Source organism: Muntiacus reevesi, chromosome 8, assembly GCF_963930625.1.
Source record: "Muntiacus reevesi chromosome 8, mMunRee1.1, whole genome shotgun sequence".
Taxonomy (NCBI): Eukaryota; Metazoa; Chordata; class Mammalia; order Artiodactyla; family Cervidae; genus Muntiacus; species Muntiacus reevesi.
Window position 1 is genome coordinate 46,671,966 of NC_089256.1, and position 25,746 is coordinate 46,697,711.

At 47.9% G+C, this 25,746-nt stretch overlaps 1 protein-coding gene across 6 annotated transcripts in view; it reads right to left on the reverse strand.

Moving 5' to 3' along the window:
- Positions 1-25,746, reverse strand: part of MYLK (myosin light chain kinase) — a 284,285-nt gene that overhangs the window by 10,328 nt on the left and 248,211 nt on the right. For all 6 annotated transcript variants that reach the window (XM_065943432.1, XM_065943428.1, XM_065943429.1 and 3 more), the window contains 7 exons: positions 23,081-23,113; positions 22,892-22,985; positions 21,252-21,455; positions 15,285-15,502; positions 13,554-13,677; positions 4,357-4,509; positions 1,812-1,935 (listed from right to left, as the gene is read on the reverse strand). In XM_065943432.1, coding sequence (XP_065799504.1) covers positions 1,812-1,935; positions 4,357-4,509; positions 13,554-13,677; positions 15,285-15,502; positions 21,252-21,455; positions 22,892-22,985; positions 23,081-23,113 — 950 coding nt within the window. The remainder of the gene's footprint in view (positions 1-1,811; positions 1,936-4,356; positions 4,510-13,553; positions 13,678-15,284; positions 15,503-21,251; positions 21,456-22,891; positions 22,986-23,080; positions 23,114-25,746) is intronic.

Sequence of the window (25,746 nt, forward strand, 5' to 3'; positions counted from 1 at the left end):
CCATATCTCTTCTCTGCGCCTATCCCTTGGGTTTAGGTTCTTTCTGGCTTTGGTTCACCAGCAGATGTGTGGATGCTCCCAGAAGCTTGACGTGATAAGGCTGCCCTTTAACCCACAGCCTCATCCAAGCAAAACCCAGTGAGATTTCCTGCTCTGAGAACCGCCCCACCCCCACACCAGTCACCCTATGCACTTCAGAAATACTGCTATTTCTTTGAGGTCTACTGGCCACAGGATCATTCATAAAGCCAACCCTTGATTTTGTGGCCTCTCTCCCCATTTTTTAAAAAGAACATTTGCTACTCTGATTTCACTGGATCCTACTGGCACCGGAAGGTGAGGTAAGCAGCACGGCACTCCCACTCACCAGGTACTTGAGGAAAGTGAGGAGATCACTCAACCTCAGGAGGGGATAACCAAGAACTGACTCCCACTGCAGGGGGTCTGCTGAGATGTGCAGGGGGTGGAGTCCCTCAGACCTACACTCCCGAAGCCCCTCGCTCTCCTGGCTTCTCTCAACCTTTGTGGTTTAGTCACTGTGTGGCAAATCACCAGTGTCCCAGTTGCCCCTAGAACAGTGATTTCTTTTTCTCTGCCACAGAGGCAAGGTCTAAAGCCCTGGTCCCATGAATGCCCAGCTAAAAGACTTCTCCTGTCAGGCCGGCATGACCAGGGTGGGGTCCGGCTCATAGCTCTGAGCTTTTTCCTCCGTCTGTGCTGTTATCCCCTCCTCTCTGTGTTTTACTCATGTTCCATGGCCAACTTTAAACTCCTGCCCTTGGCAGCCTTTCCTGACAACCACATCCAACTCTGGTGTGATTGGCTCCATCCTCTGTCCACACTAACATATATGGGTATGGAGAACTATAGTGATCGTTTATAATTCTTGCTGTGTGTTATGTCCTTTTATGTCTATTTGCTTTTCAGGTCTCTTTCACTATATACTCACTGAGTATAGAAACCATGTACCCTCCAGCAGCCCAGGAATTTTATACTACTAGCAGTGATAATAAAAATAAAATAGAGGATGATAAGTTCTCTGTGGATTTGGATGATAATTTTCCATCTGCTACCAATCAGAGGCAATTTGTGTCATTAAATTGTGTGTTGTTAAGACTGTGTAACTGGAGCTAGTCTCTGGGTTTGAATGCTGGCTTTCCCATGCTTACTAGCTGTGATCCTGGGTGACTTTCCTAACTTTTTTCTGCCTTGTTTGTCTGAGAATTGGGGATAACAGTAGTACCTGCCTCCCAGGATTAAAAGATAATTTGCATAGAAAGTGCTTTGAATGTTCCCTGACACACAGCCAGCTCTCTGTACATATTAGCTACTGATCTCATTTGTAAACACTATGTGCCAGGTAATGTACTAGAGGTTAGATGAAGATCATCTCATATAATCCTCAATGATGCTGTGATCTGGTGCCACTATTATCCCCACGTTATAGATGAGTAAATGAAGGCACAGCAAGGTTAAGTAACTTGGTTAAGGATTTGCAGCTAGTAACGCACAACCCCCCATGTCTCTCATTGTATATCACACGCCCACCTCCTTCATGGTAAGGAAATGTTAAAACCATCACACTGCCTATAACAAGATCACATTCTCCAGGGTTGCCAAATAGTCCTGCAAGTGACGTTGCTCATCCCTACCCACAGAGACATGAAATGTCAGTCTTGGTCCCAGGCTATTTCAGAAATAAATGTAAACATTTTTATGGAGTGAGGTCAGGGCAAGTTGGGAATGAGGGTGACTTGAATAAAGCAATTATGAGGGGCAAGAGACCAGTCCAAAGTGACCCCTGCCATTACCTGCCATTTCCTTCTTGCCATGTACTTCTTCATCCGGTCCTTGGAGAGTTTCTTGGCCTCCATGTTCTTGGTGTCTTTCATTAGCCATGGATGCTGAAGGCACTGGGTGCAGTTCAAACGGTTTCTGATAGAGGCAGAGATCAGAGGATTTCTGAGCAGAAGGAGACCTCAGAGGCTGCTGGTCAGACCAGAAACAGGAGGTCACCTGTCCCTAGACACACCAGGTAGAGCCCATGGCTGTCTGCTCCCAATCCATCCACTGTGATGAGAATCTTGGTAATCCTAGCCTTTTTCCTCTCTTGGTCTGGGTTACACTGACTAGACCCAGAACAGATTAGTGTTAAGAAGGCCTAAACACTGATGGGCAGCTGGAGTCTCATGACCTGCCCTTGGGGTCTAGAGAGGCTAAGTGCTGGAGGACAGACATGTCTTGGAATGACTGGTATCATATTCCAGGGTAGGTCACATGAGGGCTGAGAGCTGTGGATGCTGGATCCTTCTATCTCTTTGTCTGATGAAGGGAAGAGTGAAACCTTAAGTCCAAATCTTCGAAAATCAGTGAACTCTCATGTCTTATGGTGGAGTATCAGATTTTTTCCTATTAAAACTCAAAAGAGGTATGTCTTATGTTCAACCTATGAATTATGACAACCTTAGACCTGCACTGAAATTCATTTAATTTTCTGAAAGCTCTGGGAATCTAGACATATTTCAGGGCCATCACCTTAATTATAGAAGGACTAGTAAAGTCCAAAGCACCAAGTGCTAACATACGTAGAAAATGAGTAAAAGTAAATTTGCTAAATATAGAAAAATGTAGTGATCTTTATAAGTGGATATGGATTATTTTAATTTTCTTATATTCAAAATTTGTACAATTTATTTATTTATAATAGAAAACATTTTAAAAAGTGCTGATAGATGGAGATTTCTGGTTGAAGACATACTGAGTTTGAGTTTATGGGAATCTAGTGTCTTGATCTATATGAAATCAATTCTTGGGTGAGTCCATTTTACAAGCACAGAGGAGCCAGCACATTACTGAATAAACTCAAGGTCAGATGAGAAGATAGGTGATATAAATAATACCTCATTTACCAAACTGTGGGTGAACGAAGCCTGGTTGATAGAAGCTATCCTTGGACCAGAGTCATTAGGAGAGAGGCTTCTATCTCCCTGGGGCACCTTGGAAGCAGGGATCCCTCACACCAGAAGGAAATCCAGGCCCCCCACAACATCCGATCTTCCCTGGGTCAGGCCTACTCCTGATATAAAGACTGGGACAGCAAAATGCTAAGAGGACCTCACTGTCAAAGAGTGTGGACTGTCTCCTCTGGTGAGGAGTTTGGTCCAGAACCGGCTACAAAGGACCAAGAGGTGGGTGCGTAACCAGAAAACCAGACAGAACCACTTAAGAGACCCCCTAACCTCACTCCTTTAGCAACTGCACTCTCCTGTCTCAAACAGGATTTCTCCCAGAGTAGGCAAGATGAGGGAAAGCCTCCGAGGGCAGGGCGGCAGGGGGGTGGAGTTGCAGGGGCGTTTCCCCATCTTCTGGGAAAATGCCTAGAGCTGCTCCTATGGCCAAGTGGGACACCCCGTGTTTGAGCCAGGCCTTGCATAATCTGGCCACCTGTTCACAGAGTAGGTGAGGAGTCCAGTAGCCAGTTGTCCCCACCTAACACTCCCACTGCTCCCTTCCCTGGGGCAGGACAGTTCTCTCGGCACACGCACAGTCCCGCTTACCTTCCTGCTGTGATGGAGCCACTTCCCTGCTCCACTGAATCCTGTCTAGCCACATGCGAGACCCCTCCTCTGCTCTAGCCTCCTCTACTATTCCAATGCTTCTCTCGCTGAAATACTGACAAGCACTTTGGGCATCTGACCTTTCCTCACAGCCTTAGGCTGTCTACATGCCTGAACACTCCAGCCTCCTGATGTCTGCAGATGTTTTATACAGTCATCCACTGACCACCTTGGCAGGTCTGTGTAGCCCTGCAGGGTGGGGCTGGGGAACCTCACAGGCTGCACTGTTAGTGGGACAGAGACGGAGCTGGAATAGCAGTCTCGTTGACCAGTGGTGGAAGGCACCTGGTTGTACTCAGGCAGGCAGTTTCTACATATTATAGCTATTAAATAAGCATCAAGCCAGAACAGCTGGGAGTATGATCAGGCCCCACAAATAGGATCTCTTCCCCAAAACCCTAGAAGGGAGGGTAAGGTTTCAGCAGGATTGCTGCTGGCCACAGCTGTACATGGAAAATAAAAGGGGTTGTCGTTATTCATACATGAGCTGCCTCTTTCCCTCAACACTCAGTCAAGGGTTGCTTTTCAAGAGAGGTGTCTGTGCTTCTAAAGACAGGATAGTGTCTGGCCCCAGGGAGCAGGGGCCCAGGAAGACCCCTTTCTGGGCCCTCATACACACCATGCCCACCCTCCTGTCCTCAGGTGCAGAAGGGCCCACCATAGGGAAAGGAAGTCACTGCCTCTGGACCCCAGTCCAGGGTGTGGGGAGCCCCAAAAGACTAAAAGCCCAATTCTTTACTTCATATCCTTCTTCAGCAAGTTGCTGATAAAATCCTTGGCATCATCAGAGATCTCGTCGAAGGCCTCGTCGTCGAAGTCCCAGGTGGCTGAGGTAACGTTGGCTAAGGTTTCATTGTCATTGTCACCCATGAAGGGTGACAGTCCACTGACCCTGGGGGATAAGAGAGGAGAGCAGTGAGTGGGGGGGGGGCCGGCAGAGAGGGCAGTCCCCCAGGGGAACGCTCACTGAGGTCAGAGGTGAGGGCACCCCCAGCTCTCAGGCTCACTCTCTGTACTTCTGGGATGTCCCCCGCCTGTTGACACCCCCCTGTGAAGCTGAGGCGGAAGGAGTTTTCTTCAGTTTACCATTTCCACACAGTACAGTAGGGTCTTCCTCCCTGTTGTCTGTTCTTCCCTGATGGCCAGGCTAGAACATGGCCCCACAGAACCTTCTCTAACGTCCTGGAGGATGAATGCACCCCTCCCCACACCCTGGAGCGGTCCCGTGACACAGCACTCGTCACCCCACCCTGTCCTACCCTCTCACCTTCCACCCTCAGCACCCAGAACAGGGCCAGCCCATGCAGGGCTCAGCAAGGGTGTCTCCAGGGACGGTGAACCTTGAGCCTGCAATGTGAGTCTGGGGATGCAGCTACACTTAAGTTCAAAGCTCCTGAGGCATTTAGGCCAAACCAGAAAGCTTCCCTCAGAGGGACTGAGGTCTGTTCATTTGCTGGGTGACCTTGGACCCTGATTTCCATGTGTCAGCTTCCTCCTCCATTAGATGGACAACCTGCTACTGAACTACAGAGAGGTCACCACACCGTCTCTCCCTGTTCTCCTTCTCCTGCGTCCTCATCATCATGGCAGCATACGTCTATCAAACGTTGACTATGTGCCATGCACTGGGCAGAGGGCTAAAGTAATTCAGTCTTACCACCACCCTTTAACCCAGGTAACTCATCACTTGGTTTAACAGATAAGGAAACTGACACACCAAGTGGGGTTAAATAACTTGCCAAGGTTTTGAAGTCAGTGAGCCCCTTCCTAACTGCTATTTTTTACAATCATTTCCAGAAAGATGAAGTCAGCCACAGCCTACAGCACTGGCAGGAGGTCTGGTCTGCAGTAAAGAGCTTGGTCTGTGACCATAGCTATTACACAGCTCTTCTGTACATAGTTCACCCCCATTGCCTCATCAATCTGTGATCCTGGGAATGATTCATTTACCAATAGCTCGAGCCAAATAAAATTTGGAAGGTGAACTATCTTAAAGTCAAATGGAACAGACTTCTGGCTTAGTGGCCTCACCTCTGGACACCTCATCTCCACCCCAACCATCCAGCTGTCCACCCACCTTGATCCAGGGCTAGCCTCATGGGCCTTAGAAGAGCCCCACTCTTGGTTTAATGCTCTGCTGCCATAATTTTGAAATTATTAATAATGTTGCACAAGCCACCCTACTTTTTAATGCTGCACTGGACCCCACAAATTATATATCTGGTCCTGTCTGTCCCTTGAGATGTATTGTGCCGTCAACCTTCACAGTTAAGGCTTCAATAACATCCCTTGCCCCAAATCCATCATCATAAACAATAATGCAAACCCTTTGGGAGCTGTTTTGCCATTCAAGAGGCCTCAGCTTATGAAATACACCCGTCCTATTTTTGCAAGGAAATCTTGCCATGGGAGGAAGAACCCTCGGGTAAAAATCTTCATTTAAAAAAAAAGAAGAAGCCTTTTCAGAGTGACTTATTTCACCCTAATCAACATATTCGTGCTTTTGAATAAGAGAGTTTCATAGACGGCATTAAAATGTCTTAAAGCAAGACAGTAATTTATGTTTTGAGATGACATGGAGACAATCACTCTTGATCACCTCACAGTGAGGGAAGGGTGAGAGTCTCTGCAGTTATGTAATACTCTTTTCTCTTCTCTGGGCCTCTGAGTCCCTCCTTATACATCAAGAGCACTGGGCTAGAATTGCTAGGGGTTCCCAGTATTCCTGGCTCTCTGACGCTGGGGTGCCCTTGACTAGTCCCATTAAGATAGAGCCTGACTCTTGCCCCTCAGCTACGTGCTTCCTTCTGTCTTCCTTTCTTCTCCATTTTCCATTTGAGACAAAGGGGAAACTCCTGCAGTGTGCCAAGAGATTGCGGGAAAGCCAACAACCCCACTGTGGAATGCTGAAAGGCCCCCTTCTATAAACCTCCTTTCCTAATTAGGAACTGCAATCCTGCAAAAATAGGGCTTAATCTCTGTGTGATGTTCACAGTCGGGGACAGCCTCCTGGCCTCTGGCCTCTGGCAATCCTCTTTCCTGGCAGCCCCTTCATCTGAGATCCCCCTGAGCCTTGGCTGCCTCCTTGACTGCCCCAGCTCTCCCAGCACTCCTCCGATAAAGAGAATGTGTCTCTAAAATAAAACTTGCACAATATGCAGAGCCTGATGACGAAGAGAGTATTGAAATTGTAGTAATCCTGTTTCTTGGTGGTGGGATTTTGCAGAATTTTTAAACCTTCTTTCTTGGACTTTTTTTTTAAGTGCTAGAATTTGCATAGGATCATATGTGGTTGGGTTGTTCAACCCAATCAACAAACATAATAACCTTATCATTATAAACACAACGACTCACCTCTTTTCCTAGTCTTAACTAATTTTTAACTGAAGGAGATCAGAGTACACCACCCCAAAAGGTGAACTTTGGCATAAACATTGCATTGAGCTGAAGGCAATTAACTCTTTGTCCCACCACTTTCTGTCTAAAAGTAGGACATAAATGTCTCTTTATTAAGGTGACATGAATTTCCATTTGGTCTGTTTGTCCATTTCTTCTCTTATCAGGAGGAGGAGAAAGACGCTCACCTGCATATCAGATCTTGCTACAGTCTCTATACATTTCCTCCTCACCTTGTCACAACTTAGCCCCTCCAGAAACTTCAACCCCTTTTTCCTTTGTCCAGTTATTTCTATACAATTTATCACTCTTTGTTAAAGTAGTATATAAGCTCCAAATTTTAAATGCACCTTGAGTCACATTTCTTTATGAACACCTTTATGAACATTTATTATATGTACATAATTAAATGTTTTCTTTTTGTTAATCTGTCTTTTGTCAGTTTGATTTCCAAGCCCCCAAGAACTGAATCTAAGAGGGTAAAGGAAAGTTTTTCCCTTCCCAACATAACCAATGTATTTGTTTAGTTTTCACAAAACTGTAATCAATGTGGGCAAGTTCTTGGATCCTCTACTTCTTCACTTGACATTGTCTTTCAAAAATGTATACAGTCTTCATGTTCATTTTTAACGGTTAAATATTAGTCTTTGTGCTAATGAGTCAACAAAGGGTATGACTTCAGGGTGTTCTAATTTTTTAATTCTTAATCTCTCACTGCAGCCAAACTTCACCAGGGAATCTGATGCAGAGACCCATTCTGCTCGCAGGACAGAACATCAGGAGAAAAAAAGCAAAAAGGCCTCTTAAACTATACTTTCTCTGTAATTCTTTTAAACAGCAGATGACCCTACTGCATGAACAGTCAGCAAAGGGGACCACATATCTGCCAGCAGAACTATTGAGTGCTTAGGAAGGGTTTAGTCTTTTCTGCCATTTTAGCCTTGGGATACTCATTCCCTGGTGTGCTGAGAAGATTTGAGAGGGCTGGGGGCGTCCAGAGGAAGAGCAGGGCATCGTTTTGTGTAGTGGCCCATGAAACAGCAACTCAGGGTTTAGTCATGTTAACCACAGCCCAGGTCCCTGGAGAGCAACACCTGCAGGTGTTTTCTGGAGCTGGTGTGGGTATGGGGTGCCTGGAGGTCATAGGAGCTGGAGTCAGAGAGCATGTCTGGGTGGAGCTCCTGGATCCCTGTGAAGAGCCCTGCATCCAAACCTGAGTCTGAGTAGGTACCCGATGCTTGGGCACTGGGACTTCTCCCCATTCACAAGGATGCTGTCCCCAGAAGTCACAATCCAGATGGGATGGACCTGGCTGTCTGGACTGTGGTGTGTATGTGTGTGCTTAATTGCTGTTGTATCTGACTATTTTCAACCCCATGGACTGTAGCCCACCAGGCTCCTATGTCCATGGGATTTTCCCAGGCAAGAATAGAGGAGTGGGTTGCCATTTCCTTCTCCAGGAGATCTTCCCAACCCAGGGATCAAACTGGTGTCTCCTGCGTTGGCAGGGGGATTCTTTGCCTGCTGAGCCTTGGACTGTGGTGCATGCACAAGTTAGCTGGGAATGGGAAGTCTGCTGTTGAGCACAGCAGGAGTATGGGAGGGAGGAGAAAGCAGAGTGGAGGTGTGAGGGAAGGGAGGAGGAGAAGGAATTCTGGAGTAGGGGTGAGACCAGGACACAGAGATGGGTCTCCACAGGCAGAAAATGAACACCAAGTTCTCAGGAAACTGGGGAAAGGAGACAGGAGAGGAAAGGAGGCTTAGAATGTCTTCAGGGTTGAAGTATGGCCAAGAGAGCCCAGTCCTCTCTCCTCCTGCCAGAAACCACATGGGGATTGCTAACAGCAGAAGTCTCAGCAGACTCATGAAATCTCTTCTCTCCCTTCAGAATCAGGGGTGAGAGGGTAGGGGCCTCACAACCCCGCCAGCTGCATCTCTGCCCTGCCTGGGGACCCTGGGCTGGCCGTGCGGCTGGGTATCCTGTGCTGTGACAGGATCTGCCCTGATCTCTCCAAAGGTGTGAGGAGGAATTCCTTCAGCAAAGTAAGAACAACCTACCGGGCATGGCTGCTCACTTAGGAGGTGCTAGCCAAATACGTGCTGCAAATACATATCTTTTCACCTGGCCCCCAACTTTCCATCTCTCACTGGCCCCAGAAAGGAGATGGGGGGTGTCCTCTGGAACTAACAAGGAAGGTGACACTGATAAGGACTGCCAGACAGACAACCAAGCTCCAAACAGAGGGAGGGAGGTACAAAAGGGCCGCCAGAGAACCTTGCCTGGGAGGGGTGGTTCCAGCAGCAGCTTCAGAATGCCACGTAGCAGGGCTGGGAGGCCCTGCTGGCTCCACCTTCTGTTCTCACACCACATCCCCAGGAAGAGCCCTAGTTCGGGAGAGAGACTCCCAGACTTCAATCCCCGCTATGAGAGTCAGTGGAAAAGTCCCAGGGGGCAGAGAAGCCCGCTGGGGCAGGAGGTAGGAGCCAGGATCCTGGGGAGGTTGTGTAGGGCTGGCCTGTGTCATCTTCCCTGCTGCTTGCCTGCCTCCCTTCAGCATGCACCTCTCCACCCTCTTCCCACCCCATCCAGATCCTTTTAGGCTGGTGCCGCGTTCATCACAATTATTTCTTCCCCATTTCAAAAAGTCCTTCCCCATTTCTAAGTCTCAGCTTTAAAAGTAATCTAGCAAACCATGTCACGTGATATCCAAATTACTTCTTCGACCTCAAAGAATTTTCATTTTAAAATAAAGTGCTCTTCAAAGACAGAAATATAGATCAATGGAACAGAATAGAAAGCCCAGAGATAAATCCACGAACCTATGGACACCTTATCTTTGACAAAGGAGGCAAGGATATACAATGGAAAAAAGACAATCTCTTTAACAAGTGGTGCTGGGAAAACTGGTCAACCACTTGTAAAAGAATGAAACTAGAACACTTTCTAACACCATACACAAAAATAAACTCAAAATGGATTAAAGATCTAAATGTAAGACCAGAAACTATAAAACTCCTAGAGGAGAACATAGGCAAAACACTCTCTGACATAAATCATAGCAAGATCTTCTATGACCCACCTCCCAGAATATTGGAAATAAAAGCAAAAATAAACAAATGGGACCTAATGAAAATTAAAAGCTTTTGCACAACAAAGGAAATTATAAGTAAGGTGAAAAGACAGCCCTCAGATTGGGAGAAAATAATAGCAAATGAGGAAACAGACAAAGGATTAATCTCAAAAATATACAAGCAACTCCTGAAGCTCAATTCCAGAAAAATAAATGACCCAATCAAAAAATGGGCCAAAGAACTAAACAGACATTTCTCCAAAGAAGACATACAGATGGCTAACAAACACATGAAAAGATGCTCCACATCGCTCATTATCAGAGAAATGCAAATCAAAACCACAATGAGGTACCATTACACGCCAGTCAGGATGGCTGCTATCCCAAAGTCTACAAGCAATAAATGCTGGAGAGGGTGTGGAGAAAAGGGAACCCTCTTACACTGTTGGTGGGAATGCAAACTAGTACAGCCACTATGGAAAACTGTGGAGATTTCTTTAAAAACTGGAAATAGAACTACCATATGACCCAGCAATACCACTTCTGGGCATACACACTGAGGAAACCAGATCTGAAAGAGACACGTGCACCCCAATGTTCATCGCAGCACTGTTTATAATAGCCAGGACATGGAAGCAACCTAGATGCCCATCAGCAGATGAATGGATAAGGAAGCTGTGGTACATATACACCACGGAATATTACTCAGCCATTAAAAAGAATTCATTTGAATCAGTTCTAATGAGATGGATGAAACTGGAGCCCATTATACAGAATGAGGTGAACCAGAAAGATAAAGAACATTACAGTATACTAACACATATATACGGAATTTAGAAAGATGGTAACGATGGCCCTATATGCAGGGCAGAAGAAGAGACGCAGAAGTACAGAACAGACTTTTGAACTCTGTGGGAGAAGGGGAGGGTGGGATGTTTCGAAAGAACAGCATGTATATTATCTGTGGTGCAACAGACCACCAGCCCAGGTGGGAGGCATGAGTCAAGTGCTCGGGCCTGTTGGGCTGGGAAGATCCAGAGGAATCGGGTGGAGAGGGAGGTGGGATGGGAGACCGGGATGGGGAATTCGTGTAACTCTATGGCTGATTCACATCAATGTATGACAAAACCCACTAAAAAAACAAAACAAAACAAAAAATAATAAAATTTGAATTAAAGTCAAAAAATAAAAATAAAAATAAAATAAAATAAAATAAAGTGCTCTTGGGACCCAGTAATTCTAGTTCGAGATCCAACAGAAATGCAGAAAGCTATTTACTAAAGCACATGCACCAGGATACTCACGATACCCTGAACTGGTATCTGAACTAGTCGAGAGCCCATCAGCATAGAATGGATGAGTAAACTGGAGGAGGCTCATAGAGCAGCACACTACACAGCCCTGGGAAGGACCGGCCAGCTACACAGCACACTATGAATGGGGCTCACACACAGTGCGAGGCAGGAGAAGCCAGACACGTCTTTCTGTGTGATTTTAGTTACGCAGAGTTCAAGAACATGTGATCATGGTGTGCGATGTTAGAATGGGGATCAGGCTACCCCTGTTGGGGTGACTGGAGCCAGGGTACTGGGAGGGCTGCAAGCGGGTGGTTTCCGGGTCTGGGTATAGCTGTGTTCACTCAGCACATTCACTGAACATCTAGTCACTGCTCTGGCCCCGACCTGCATGAAGACCAGTCTTCCTAGTTTGCCCAGGATGGTCCTCACTTCAGCACTGAAAGTCCCATATCCTGGGAAACCTGGCAGTGATGCTGAACTGGGATAGCTGGTCACCCTCAGGACTATGGAAGTGGGTGGCCATGTGGGCTTCCTTAGGCCCCATGACCTCAATGTCAAATGATGATCAAATCTCTGCCCCACCCTGCTCCCAGGTTTGTCCTGAGGACCAAACTGATGATCTGGATCCTATACCAGTGGGAAAACCAATGGGGACAGTAAGATGAGTCTCCTCGATGGCTGCAGGGGGACCCAGGGACTGAGCAGGCCACAGGTAGCTGACTCCTAAGAGTCAGGTGTCTCTCCCAGGGAAAGACTCAGCGAGAGCACCATCCAACCTGGTGTAGCCCTGGCTGCCTGGCTCTCTCTATTTACCAAGGGGCCAGAACCATACAGTCTGGTGTAGTCTTCTTTGCTCCTCAGCTCTCTTTCTCCTGGAGATGCACTCCTGGCCACAGTTTCTCCTCTGCTGCCCTAGGGGGAGGCTGTGCTGTGGGGGTGACCTTGAGCAGAGAAGAACATGAGTCTCTGGGGTCCAGAACCTGTGACACAGGTTCAATGGAAGGAAACCGTTCTAACACACCACAGGGAGAGTCAGACTCCTGAGCACATGTAAACGCCGCCTCACCGCACCAAAAAAATCACTCCACTTCTGTTAAAGCATTGGTAACTGTGGTTCCTAAACCTAGCCGTGCAACAGAATCACCTAAAGCCATTTCTCATAATGGAGTCCAAAGACCTGGGCGATCTAAGAAAGTAACTGTAGAGGTCTCCTTCAGGTTTTCTATGAGAATGTTTAATTTGTCCTTTTGCTTTAATGACAGAACTTTTTTTTCAAAATGATTACATGCACAGCTGCAGCTTCAGGGAAACCAGCCCATAACTGTATATTGCCGCAAAGCTCAGGTTTCCATTGAGGTTAATGCCTGCTTGCAGCCTGGGACTTCAGAGACTGAATCAGCCAGATTCCAGCAAGAGGGTGTGCTCTAGGGTCTGGTGCTCAAAGTGTAGTGCTCAGACTAGCACCATCAGATGCCTGCAGCCTGTCAGAAATGTAGGTTCTCAGGTCCCCGGAACTTTTGAATCAGAACCTGTGATCTAAGGAGAGGCCCAGGGGATTCAAACAGATTACTGTCTTTGCAGACCTGGTCTGGATCACTGGCCTCCTTGCTTTTCTGCAGCATTTGTAAATGAATGACTCCCTATTTTCCACTTAATTTCCCAATTCTAATCACTGCACAGTAGCTTTCTATTGTCTGTTGGCCCCACTAAAGGCTCTATCATCAAATCAGTCCATATACTGAACTCAAGAGATGAGGCTGGCAGTGAGGTCCTTCTGCCAAGAGGATGGGGTGCGGTCCCCTGAGGATGACTGTGACACCCACAGGAGATGTGCACCTAGGCTCCCTCTCTGCTTCTCTACAGACCCACAAACACACACAAAGGTAAATTACACAACACCAGCCATATTCCTGCCCTCCTGACCAAAGGCCCCAGTCTGGCCAGCCTTAGGGATGAGCACAGGCCCAGAATGGGTACCTTAGCGCGTGGAGCTAGACCCTCCCACAGAAGTGTGACACAGGCTGTGGACATCACCAGGAGCACAGGAGTGAGGCAGGGCGGCGAGGAGAGGCTTGGGAGCCTGTGGCCCTCTTGACTCTGGGTGGGCCCTGCCCTGGTCCCTCCAACATCAGGGCAGCCTGGGGCCCTCCCCCGTGTGGCCCAGGACTCACAGGATGTAGCAGATGACCCCGATGCTCCACATGTCCGTGGCGTAACCAATGGGCTCATAGTTGATCACTTCAGGTGCGACGAACTCTGGGGTGCCAAAGAGGACCTTCAGAGACCCCGCATTCTCTGCAACCAGGATGGAGAGTGATCAGTCACTGGAACATCCCTAAGCCAACCTGAGGTGAGTGGATGCCAGGAGGGATACAAGTCAGGCCGGCCTTCAGTGGCTCTCTCCTTGCAAAATGGCACAGAGACAACGGTCTCCTTACAGAAAAAGCACACGGACACACCAGTGAAACTGACAAAACGCATGTGCAACTCAAATGTCTGGGGTGGGGGTGGGGAGTGGGGAGAGCCCATTACAGCCCTGCCCCAGATGGAATGGCCTTCTGTGTGTCTGTCTCTCCCACGAGTTTCCCGATGCAGGGGTTGTGACTTATGCTTGACAATAACCTCTACCATGCACTCGTCGTTAGTACTCTGCTGCCTGCTTTAGGAGGACTTTCCTATTTCATCCTCTTGCCTAAGAAGGAGCATGACCCCCATTTCCTAAGGAGGAAAGGGAGGCCCAGGGACTGATTCGCCCACCCAGTTAATGGTGGTCAGGACCTAACCCAGTAGTCTGATTCCTGAGCCGTGTGCCCCCTCCTCACACTACCTCTCCACGTGCAGCGTCCCGTCTCTCCTCCCAGGAGCTGCTGGGAGGTTAGTCAGGAAAAGCCATCACCCCTAGGTGGTACCTCTGAGCCATAAAGGACCATCACCCCCCAAAATGATTCCAGGGCTGGGTACTAAGTCCCCGTCCGCCTTCCCCTGTCATGCCCTGCCTCCGACAAGTGCAGGAACAGCAGAGATGCTTCAGAGGACCCTGACCTAGACCCAGGGCCTGATTCCACCACAGCTCGTGGTGGGACTTGATGGGCAAAGTTACCGTGAACCTCAGCTTCCTCGTCTATAAACAGGCTCACAAATCTGCCCTGCCTACCTCACAGGGTTGCTTTGAGAATCAAATGAAGGAAAGGATGTGAAAGTGCTCTGGAAACTGGACAGTAGGATGCACCATCACCAAAATGTTCTGCTGATGAAGGCACCAGAGTGAGAATAATCATAATAATAAAATAAATAGCTAACATCTATAAGTACTTCGGCGTCCCTGATAGCTCAGTTAGTAAAGAATCCGCCTGCAATGCAAGAGACCCCCGTTTGATTCCTGGATCGGGATGATCCACTGGAGAAGGGATAGGCTACCCACTCCAGTATTCTTGGGCTTCCCTTGTGGCTCAGCTGGTAAAGAATCTGCCTGCAATGCAGGAGACCTGGGTTTGATCCCTGGGCTGGGAAGATCCCCTAGAGAAGAGAAAGGTTACCCCCTCTAGTATTCTTGCCTGGAGAACTCCATGGATGGTATAGTCCATGGGGTCATAAAGAGTCGGACACGACTGACCGACTTTCACTATACAGTGCTTACTATGCCCGAGGCACTGCTCTTAGCATTCTAACGTATTAGCTCATTTGATTCCCTTAACAATTCTATGAGGTGGGTACCATTATTATCCCATTTTACAGATAATTTGAGATGTAAGTTCCCACAGTTAGTAAGTGGGAGGGGCAGTCTCCATGGTCTCTAATCTCAGCTCCAATCTGGTGCATCCCCCTTAATACCCACAGAATGGAACATAAACAACCACTACCATGTTGTGTTGGTGACAACAGGAGAGGCAGCTCAGACTTACCCAACCTCCTGGCCAGACCGAAGTCGATGAGCTTGATCCTGGTGCCTGTCTTGTTGACACACATGATGTTCTCGGGCTTGAGGTCCAGGTGGACGATGCCCTGCTTGTGGATGTACTCCACCCCCTCTGAGATCTGCTTCATGTACTTGATGCACTCCCGCTCCGTCAGCTCAAAGTCCTCATCAATGATGCGCTCGAACAGCTCGCCCCCAGACACGCTGCGGGGACAGAGCGGGCACTCAGACCATCGGAGCAGGGAGACTGGCCAAGGGCAGGTTGGGGGAAGGGTCAAGGGCAGAAACGCCCAGGGGTTGGGGGTGCTGGGCATTTTCTGCAGCTTTCTGAGTTCCAGGCCACTGCCCCATGATGTGGGTCTCAATCTTCCACTGTGTGAGGAGGACACAGGCCTCCTGGTTTCCTGCGTGGGGGACCCTGCCTGTGCTTGCTAAGCCTTGGGGGGATTCAGGGAAACATCTAGGCTGGACAATTTCAGAGGTGGTCATGAGCTGAGAGATCCACAACGCTCTCCTGAGCTGAGAGATCCACAATGCTCTCCTGAGCAGAAAGGGTAACTGCCAGGTAGCCTGTTTCCCCCAGATGACTGTAGATGTGAGAGACCATCCTGTTCTCCAGCCATGTCTTTCAGCCATAAAGAACTGAAGCTTAAAATACTCACAGTCTCTGTAAGCAGTGGCTTCACAAAGCCAGAAACAGAAAAATATCTCCAATAATAAGGAGCTTCAGCACATTTTCGAAAATTCATTGGCTGTAACTCATTATATTAATACTTGCAGTTGTGACCAATTTGCTTCCTCTGGCTAGGCCTATAGCATCAGTTTACTCCTCCAGTCATAGCTAACTTGTCTCATTGGCTCCCTGGCTCAGACTGGGAGTGTAGTACATCTTCCTGCCTGGAGAGACTTTGGATCCTGGCTGTGGTGATTCTGGGGCCTGCAGGGGGCACCTTTTGCTAAGGATTGGCCCAGAGGCTACAGCCAGCCAACATGTTTCCCTTTAGTGCAAATACATGGGGCCTCTCTCCCAGCCCTCCAACCCACCTTCCTTGCTCAGAAAGTTTAAAGCTCTCCTTGGTAACTTATGTAGCATCCAGACACCAGTACGCTCTTTTCCACAATGGCCTATAGATCCATCAGCTGAACAAGGCTGAGAGGGCTTCTTTCTAGGCCTGTCGTCTTCCACGGGCCTTCCTTCTTCTAAGGGAAGTCATCATAAAGATGAGAAAGAGCTGAGCTTGAATCCTGACTTTGTGTGACAGTGGGTAAGTTACTTAACCTGTCCCTACACCATAGTAGTTAGGAATGAAGGAACTTCTGTAAAACATGCCTGACATACAGTGGGCGCTCAGAACATGTTAATTATCATTTGACAACCTGAAACAGGTCAAATGGATCTTGTTACTGACCCCTGAGGGAGAGACAGACAAGGATGCACAATGGGGCCCATGGGACCCCTGAAGCCTTTGCAGGCTTCCATCACCACAGGACAAAGACTTGCACTTCTGAACTGGTAAAGGTCGGTTTGTTCCAGTGGCCACTGGAGGGTGCTGGAACCAACGCTTTAGAGGGTGCTAGAACCAACTGAGAAGGAGGTCCTTGCATGGCCAGGAGGTGGCGCCTCTGTCCTCAAACCCTTCATTTCTATTGCTCTCCACCCAGGCTCTAAATCATAAACTCTAATTTCCCTTCGTAACTTCCTAGATTTCAGGCTGTACTTAACATCTCTGAGCCCGTTTCTATCTGCAAGATGTCAGTAAAAACAGTACCACCTCACAGGGTTTCTGTGAAGACTGAATGAATTAATTCAGGTAAAGTGTTTAGAAAAGTGCCTGGCATATAGTAAGTGCTCAATAATTTTAATTATTATTATTATTTTAAAACAATCAGTTGCAGAAGAGGTTCTAGTTGAAAATACAGACTCCCAAGCTTCTCTCCTGGAGATTTTGATTTAGAAAGTCTTGGCAGGGTCTGTGAACCATATTTTCAATGAGTACCCCAGGTCATTCTTACCATCAGATAAGTTTGAGAAATACTGGTTTACTCAATTACCACTCCTGGGAGGCCAGCTGAAATTCACGTCCCCTGAGAAATCACTCTTGATTTTATCATCTGATCATTCCTTCTGGGGGTTCCCACAGTCTCATTTCTGAACTTTTTGCATCAAGTCTGCTTTCTTTTAATGTTGTTTGAACATGTCTGGAAAAAGTCTGGTTCATCTCTAGACCCCTGTTTATACCTGGCAATATCTGGCACAGACAAGGTATCCCAAAATGTTTGGTTTTAAATATTCTGAAAAAGCAAGCATTTTTTTTTTTTTTTTTTTTTTTGGTAGCATCCTTGGGAATGTCTGTGGCAATGAGTGGTAGAAATCTGAGCCATGGAGATGGTTACTGCTGCACTTCTAGAGGTAACCTATTCAACAGAGGTGTATATATATTCACACCAATTCAAATCTATTTAATGTATTTTGAAAACTGTTCCTGTGGTTCATTTTCAAGGATGGTAGTAGGACTTACACAAATAGATAGGATTTTTTTGGTAGCATCCTTGGGAATGTCTGTGGCAATGAGTGGTAGAAATCTGAGCCATGGAGATGGTTACTGCTGCACTTCTAGAGGTAACCTATTCAACAGAGGTGTATATATATTCACACCAATTCAAATCTATTTAATGTATTTTGAAAACTGTTCCTGTGGTTCATTTTCAAGGATGGTAGTAGGACTTACACAAATAGATAGGATTATTGCTTCTGTATAGGTTTCTCTTCCAAATGCTCAAGACTGTGGATGGAAATAAGCTACCATCCACAGAAATGGGATAAAGCCACAGGCCAAGAATGGGCCAAGGAAATGCATACTTAATAGATTAACAGTGAGAGCGAGAGTGAATGAACTAATGAATGAACTTATCCCAAGGGACTGTATTTATCCCCCAACTGTAGATAATGGCCAGTCCTTGTTGGAAGCCAGAAGGATGCCACTCTATGGGGCTCCACACCCTGACCCTCTCCTGTGTCATGGCCGCCAGCTGCTTCTCCTTCGATCAGTTTTGCCAATGGTAGCACAAAGGTAAGATGGGCAACGGATGACTCAGCCTAAGTTGCATCTGCTTGGGTGCTCAGGGTCCTACCACCACTTGGAATGTCCCACAAGGACCATCCCTGACTCCCTGAAGAGGAGTCTGAAGGAACCCTTGTAGCAGAGAAACACTGCTACAGTGATGGGGGCTTGTCCTGTAATCAGAGGCCGGAGAGGCTGAAGATGCTTTAACTTTGATTTCTCAGTGTATGTGAGGCAGCTGATCTGGAAGCTGGGATCCTGGAATACAGTTTCATTTTTCTGTATCATCAGGGATTGTCCTTCTCTTACTCTGTTTCTCCATCAAACAAGGGGAAGAGCAAACTGTACTGCTGAAAGCCAACGTTTTCCCTGTCAATGGCCAGGTCTATATAAGCTGGAAGGGAAGGACAGGTGGAGTATCAATCTACTCCTTCATCTTTAGTTGAGCTCCTATCAAGGGGCGAGCTCCTTACTCCAAGCGCAGGAGAATCATCTGGTGTCTGTGCATGGAAGACTCACCCCTGTCCACGGGGGAGGCGTGGGGCAGAGGGATGAAAGCCAGACCAGATGAAGCCTTCTTACGTTTCCTCCCAACATTTTCCATCCAGCTTGCCAAGTCCCAATTCCAAGCTAAGTATGGTATTCTGCCCACTGGTGCTGCTGCCCGGCCTCACCCAGGCTGGGCTGCCTCCTACCTCCTCCCGCACCTTCTCATGAACTTGCTTGAGGTTTAACTTCTAAAGATGAGACATTTCTTCACATGTCCCCACATGCCCACACTGCCCGGACCAAACCTGCTCTACAATAAATGTGAAGAGCAGCAGCCCACACGGCTCTTGTGAGGGCGTGATGAGTGAGGCCATGGACTCGGGCTCAATCTTCCCTAGAAGTGTGGAGGGAAGTTTGAATTTGGGGTTGAAAACTGATTCCAAGTGATGAATGAGGATTTTCTTTGAATCTGTGTGAAAGTTGCACAGAACTGCAGAATTTAAAAAGGGAGTCTCATCAAATGCTGCTCTTCACTGGAAGGATTTCCTAATTACAGAATCATTACAGCTAATTACAGCTCAACAGTCACAGAAACTGTCCCCAGGCTTCCTGAAAAGTAGGATTTCCACAGATTCAGTTGTGTGTTAAAATGCTCACAAAATAATTTTAAGTGGAGAAAAGACTGGGATATAGAAAAAGTCAACGCATCATACTCCTAAGAATAACTCGCAGTATAGAGCCTCTGCCTGACACATGTTATTCCATCTAAGCCCCACATTATTCATGGGGTGGTTTACAGCTTCCTTTTACAGATAATAAAACTAATGACTGGCACACTTGGGTAACTTATTCAAGGTCATACAACAAGAGGTGGAGCAGGGATTGGAGTGAGGTTGCTCAGACTCAAGATTGCTCTGTCTCTTCACCATGACTGCCCTCCCCGAGGACAGACTGAAAGGAAACACACCAAAAGGTTCAAGAAGTGCAGGGAGTCACTCCTCAAACTGGGGCTGCCTCGCAGGCCTCACCTTCCTAGGAAAGAACACTGAGATGTTAACAGGGTCCTCTCCAAAGCACGGAGATCCCTGAGGCTCGGGATGAGCAATTCAAGGATGCTGGAGGCAATTTCAGAATATTGCTAAAGCTTTCAAATGTATATCTCCTTTGTTCCAAGACTCCCACACTTCTGGGGATTTATTCTACGGGATGTAAAGCAGGCATGAGGGTAAAGATGTATACAAGGTTACAAACACTGCCTTTTTGTAAAGCAAAAGCCTGGAAACTATCCAGGCCCCTATCAAAAGAAGACAAATAAATTGTGGTCTATGCACACAATGAGATCCCAGGGAGAAGGGAGAATGAGGAAACTATGACTACTGGTATGGGCCTCTCCAAGACACACTGTTGAATGCAAAAAAACCAAGTATAGAATATTGAGTGCAGCTTCTCTTTGGGTTAAGAGGTGAGAAATACGAAAATATATATGAATTATATCTATAAATAACAAATAATTGCATTGCAATAAAGAAACTTTGGAAGGACACAGACAGAACTAACAAAATTCATTACCAGTGGTGATGAGGGGTAGATGGGGGGCAGGTGTGGGAATGAGACTTACATTGTATATTTTCTTATATGATTGTATCATATACTTAAAAAATTCAGATTATAAAAAGGCGAGGAAATGCTTAAAAAATACACACTGTGGAGGATGCCTGGCTTACCAATTCTAGTATGTGCATTTGTGTGTGTGTTTGTGTGTATGTGTCTGTCGTGTGTATGTGTGTGTGTTTATGCACACAGAGACCAGCAGCTCAGAGGGAAGAAAGAGAAGGTTGGGACTTCAAGAAACAACAGAATCCAGGAAAGCCTTGACTGAATGTCATCTGATCATCTTCCGGCCTCTGTACAAGTCAGGTCAGAAAGCACTGCTCTTGGGTGAGTGAGAGGTCGAGAGAGAGCATATCAGTGTGGACCAGGGACACGCAGGACAGACCAGAGGTCAGGGGCAAGGCTGAGCTCCCAACCCTGGGCCCCCTTCTGTCTCACAGGCTCTATCCCCCACTTCTGCTCTAAAGCCACCTTAGGTCAGAATACCCTGAATGAAACCGAGGAGGCACAGGGGGAGCCCTGGCCTTTTACAGCGGGGTGAGGGAGAAAACGGGTCCTCAAGGACCCAACAGTGTGTTCTGGAGCCGAGCAGAGGGCAGGAGAGGGCAGCGGGTCGGGACCAACGCCGTGCACAGTGGGCTGTTCTGAGTGGTCATCACCTGGCCAGACAGGGCTGCAGAGTGCCATGTACATCACAGCGGAGGGGTAGGGTGGGGGTGGGACAGTAGGGGAGGAACAGGAGGGGCTCCCGGACCCACCGTGCCCAGGCCACCCCTCGACAGGCCACTCACATCTCCAGGACCATGACGATATTGGCCTTCTCTTCGAAGGCGTCCACGCACTGGACCAGCTTGGGGTGGTGCAGGCAGTTCATGATGCTGATCTCCTGCCGGATGTTCTCTTTCTCTTTGGCAGAATACGCCTTGAAGAATTTCCCTGCCCAGATTTTTCCAGTTTTCTTTTCTACAAGTCGAAAGACCTGTCCAAATTTCCCACTGTGAATGAAAGGAAGAGAGAAAAGGCAGTTTAGCCCAGCTGTCCACCAAACAGCTGGGGATGGTCAAGCGATGGCCTGTGGGACATATTTGGCCCCTCCTCCTCTTTTTATAAATAAAGTTTTACTGGAACACAGCCATGCGCATTTGCACCCACATTGTTTGTGGCTGCCTTTGGGTTTCAGGAGCAGAGCAGGAGTTGCAGTGTCGAATTGGCCCACAAACCCCAAAATATCCATTATCTGGCCCTTTACAGAAAAAGTTTGCCAGTCCCTGCTCTAGATCAATGAAGCACATTGCTAAGGCTGACAAATCTGCTCTCTGTCACTGGTCAATGTCAGCCTGTGTCTGGCCCCACATTCTTACCCAAACTCTGTCTAGTCTTGCTGTTCTATTAGTAAATATTTTCTTTTTTTGGCCGCACCATGGTATGTGGGATCTTAGCTCTCCATTCAGGGATTGAACCCATGCCCCTTGCAGTGGAAGCACAGAATCTTAACTACTGGACTGCCAGGGAAGTCCTTGCTATTCTTTTAGGACTGTTATCTCCTTGGGCTGAGGCCTCAATCTTAGCAACAGACTTTTTTTCCTTTCCCCCAAAAGGGATCCATGACATCAGGTTGAGGAAGTCCTCCCCAAATACAGAGAATTTCTGGACGACTGCCTTCCCTCCACACACTTTCAGCACCAGGGCCATGGAGACAGCCCAGCAAGGCCCCTGCTTCCCACTGCGGTGATGGGTGGTGGCACTCTTCTGGCCGCACTCTTGCCACAGCACAGGGTCCTTGTTCGGGACTCTTATGAGGTTGATGGCACTCCTTTATTTGCCAGAAACCCTCTGGAAATAAAAGCTGAGCCCCATTCTTTTTTCTTCCACCTTCCATCCTCCTCTAAGGACAGATGGTCAGAGGGAGGCAGGAGGCCCTGGATGCTGCTTCTGCTGGTGGGGACAGCCTGGCTGTGCCTAGGCCTCAGTGTTGGGGTCTGAGTCCATTGGTGTCTCCACAGCCCAGGGAAGCTGAGCAAAGACTGGACCGAGCTCACAAAGTGAGGGGTGATGATGGGAGCTGTGTATCAAGCGGGCATATTTTGCTACAGCACTAAAGCTAGACCTATTGAATGGCAGCACAGATCCAAGGGAAGGGATCCTAAAGACAGGCCAAGCCAGCCTGGCTGCCCTGGCTTATGTCCTGGGGGAGGGATGGGGGCAGGCGTGCAGAGAAGGAAAGACCTGCTCAAGCTTGCGGAGTTGAGCCCTGGGCAGGCAATGCTTTTGTGGGTGCTCGCAGGTCAAGTCTTCCCGGAACCTCAGTCTGGGGAGTTGGCAGAACCCAGGGAAGGACAGGAAGAGGAGGCATGGAATTTAACCTCAGGGCCAGTGCCATCCTCACTCTGGGGTCCAGAAGGGGACCCACTCCACTTCCCACTCCACTTACGATCCTAGTCTCTCTTCGATGTCGTAGAAGTCGGACACCTTCTGCTCGGTATTGACCGTGACGGTCCGGTAGTCGACCTCAGGCTCCTTCTCATCTGCAGGGTTGGGGTGGGGTGAGTGTGAGCCATCAGATCCCTCCTCACCCCCATCCACCCCTCGAGTCTACCCAAGGACAGGGCCCAGCACTCACCATCGTCTGACACCTCCACTTCGTCCTTTGGCTCTGGGGGCAGAGAGGATACAGGTGATTAGTACTGAAGGCCCTGAGAGCTAAGCAAGCTGGGGGCCCTGTCTGGCTTCAGCCTTCCCAAGCACGAGACTCTAAGCCCAGAGCTCTGGGCATTGCCATGGGATCAGAGGCTTCACACTGCAACAGGGCCACATACACACTGGCAGGCCCTGGCCTCCTCACCCCGCCCAGCCTCTCCTCCCCCAGCCCTTCCTCCAGCTCAATCTCTCTATCCTCAAGGTCTCCTAGACATGTCCGTTTTCACATTTTTCTAGTTTCTAGAACCTACAGACAACCCAGAGAGTCCCTTTCTACTCTCCCTCAAAAGTCAGCAACTTATGAGTTGCTGCTGCTGCTGCTGCTAAGTCGCTTCAGTCTTGTCCGACTCTGTGCGACCCCATAGACGGCAGCCCACCGGTCTCCCCCATCTCTGGGATTCTCCAGGCAAGAACACTGGAGCGGGTTGCCATTTCCTTCTCCAATGCATGAAGGTGAAAAGTGAAAACAAAGTCGCTCAGTTGTGTCCGACTCTGAGTGACCCCACAGACTGCAGCCTACCAGGTTCCTCCGTCCATGGGATTTTCCAGGCAAGAATACTGGAGTGGGATGCCATTGCCTTCTCCTCTTATAGTTGCTACTAGTATCAAATCTATTTATCCATTTACTGAGCTTTTTCTGGAATTCCAGCCATGTACCAGATATCTTGCCAGTGATTGTGGGTATACAAAACAAAATACAGATGGTGTGATCTCTCCATCATGGTGTGATTTCTTGGAGCTTATAATTTAGTTGGAGAGGCAAATATACATATACTTGAAATATCCATTATGAGTGCTATATGGTGAAGCATATGTTATTGCCACACAAACCAAGTAGACAATGGAGGAAAGTGACCCAAGTCGGGTAAGTATAAAGTCAGAGCAATCAATCTGGAAAGAAGGAGCCACTGAGCTGTGTCTTAGAGGAAATAATGGAATATAGTGAGAAGGGTAATGTCATGCAGGAAGCCAGCAAGGAGGCACGTGAGCAGCCCATGCTGGCCGTTCACACAACTGTGTCAGGGTGGGAAGAGGGACATGAGTGTCCAGAGGAACACACCCAATACTGAGGTCCTGGTTTTCCTTTGCTTTAGTATAATTTGTTCCTAAAGGGCCATTGTGGTTTCTTGACCATGGCCAAGTACCTTTTGCTTCCTGGGCTACAGTTTCTTCATCTGTAAAAGGAAAGCACTGTATTTCTGGGTGATTTCTAGGGTCCCTGGCTAGCCCTGGAGTCCATGCTTTTTGATGTTCTAGGTGCCACTTGGCCATGATGTGGACTGTGTCCTTGACAGCGGGAGCCAAGGGAGGCTTCCAGAAGATGTGGAAGGACCCGGTGAAGCCAGAGAAGGAGGACAAAGATTTCTAGAGTGTGTGTGTGTGTGTGTCTATGCACAAGATGAGGGAAAAGGTGTGATTTGCTGAAGGTCCCAGCAGAGCAAGACTGAGGATAGGAAGTGGACGGCAGGTAGAAGGAAGATCAGAGTAGATGGGGTGGAGGGGTTTGTTAGATGCTGCCCAGCAGGGAGGGGTTGTTTGGGGGCGGGCTCAGCTTCACAAATGGGATGAAGGTGTGGGTCAGGGACAAGATGCAGCTCAGAACTGTAGACAGTGAGCCCCTCTGTTCAGCTGAGGGCAGAACAAATTACTGAAATCTAAGCAGACAACCTGAGAAAAGCCACACAGTTCCCATACCAGATAAGGACCCCTTACTAGAAAAGAGTCTTGAAAGAGATTATAAGCACATGAGCAGGAACAAGAGAGGCTATGATTTGTTTAGAGTTCTGAAAACACTGTGAGTGAAGTTTAGTTTTAAAAACCAAACAAAAGTGGGATTGGAAGCAATATTTATTAGGAAAATGCCAGGGAAAAATAAAAAAACAACAAAGATCAATGGGGACTCTCAGATTAGTGGTGGGGTTCACAGAAATTCCCGGGATGTGAGTATAACTGATCAAATCAAATCACAGATTTGAGAGTTGAGAGTGACACTGTCAAATTCATAGCCGACCAGAATGTACATGAGAGCAACACACCTGGAAGGTAGTAATGAAGTCACATTATCAGGGAGAATTGGATCATTCAAACTTTCAGCCTGACAAGTCCTAGGGTATCTGAGTGAGTGAGTGAAGTTGCTCAGTTGTGTCTGACTCTTTGCGACCCCACGGACTGTAGCCTACCAGGCTCCTCCCTCCATGGGATTCTCCAGGCAACAGTACTGGAATGGGTTGCCATTTCCTTCTCCAGGGGATCTTCCCAACTCAGGGATCAAACCCAGGTCTCTTGCATTCCAGGCAGACGCTTTAACCTCTGAGCCACCAGGGAAGCCCACTATGGAATCTAGTTAGAACCAAAAATGGGAGCCCAGTTCCTCAACCAATTGCTCTGGTCAACAGAATGCTGTCACTGGGGAAATGTGCTCTGGCTGCAAATAGGTATCATTATTCTGCCCTTGGTAGAACCTGGGGTCATATGATCCTGGAACACTGTCTGTTAGGCAGTCTTGATGGAGCTGGAAGAAGTATGGGTCATTGATAGGAAGAGCTGCCATGTGAAGACAGTCAGAAAGGGTTAGGCCTCTCTAGTTGG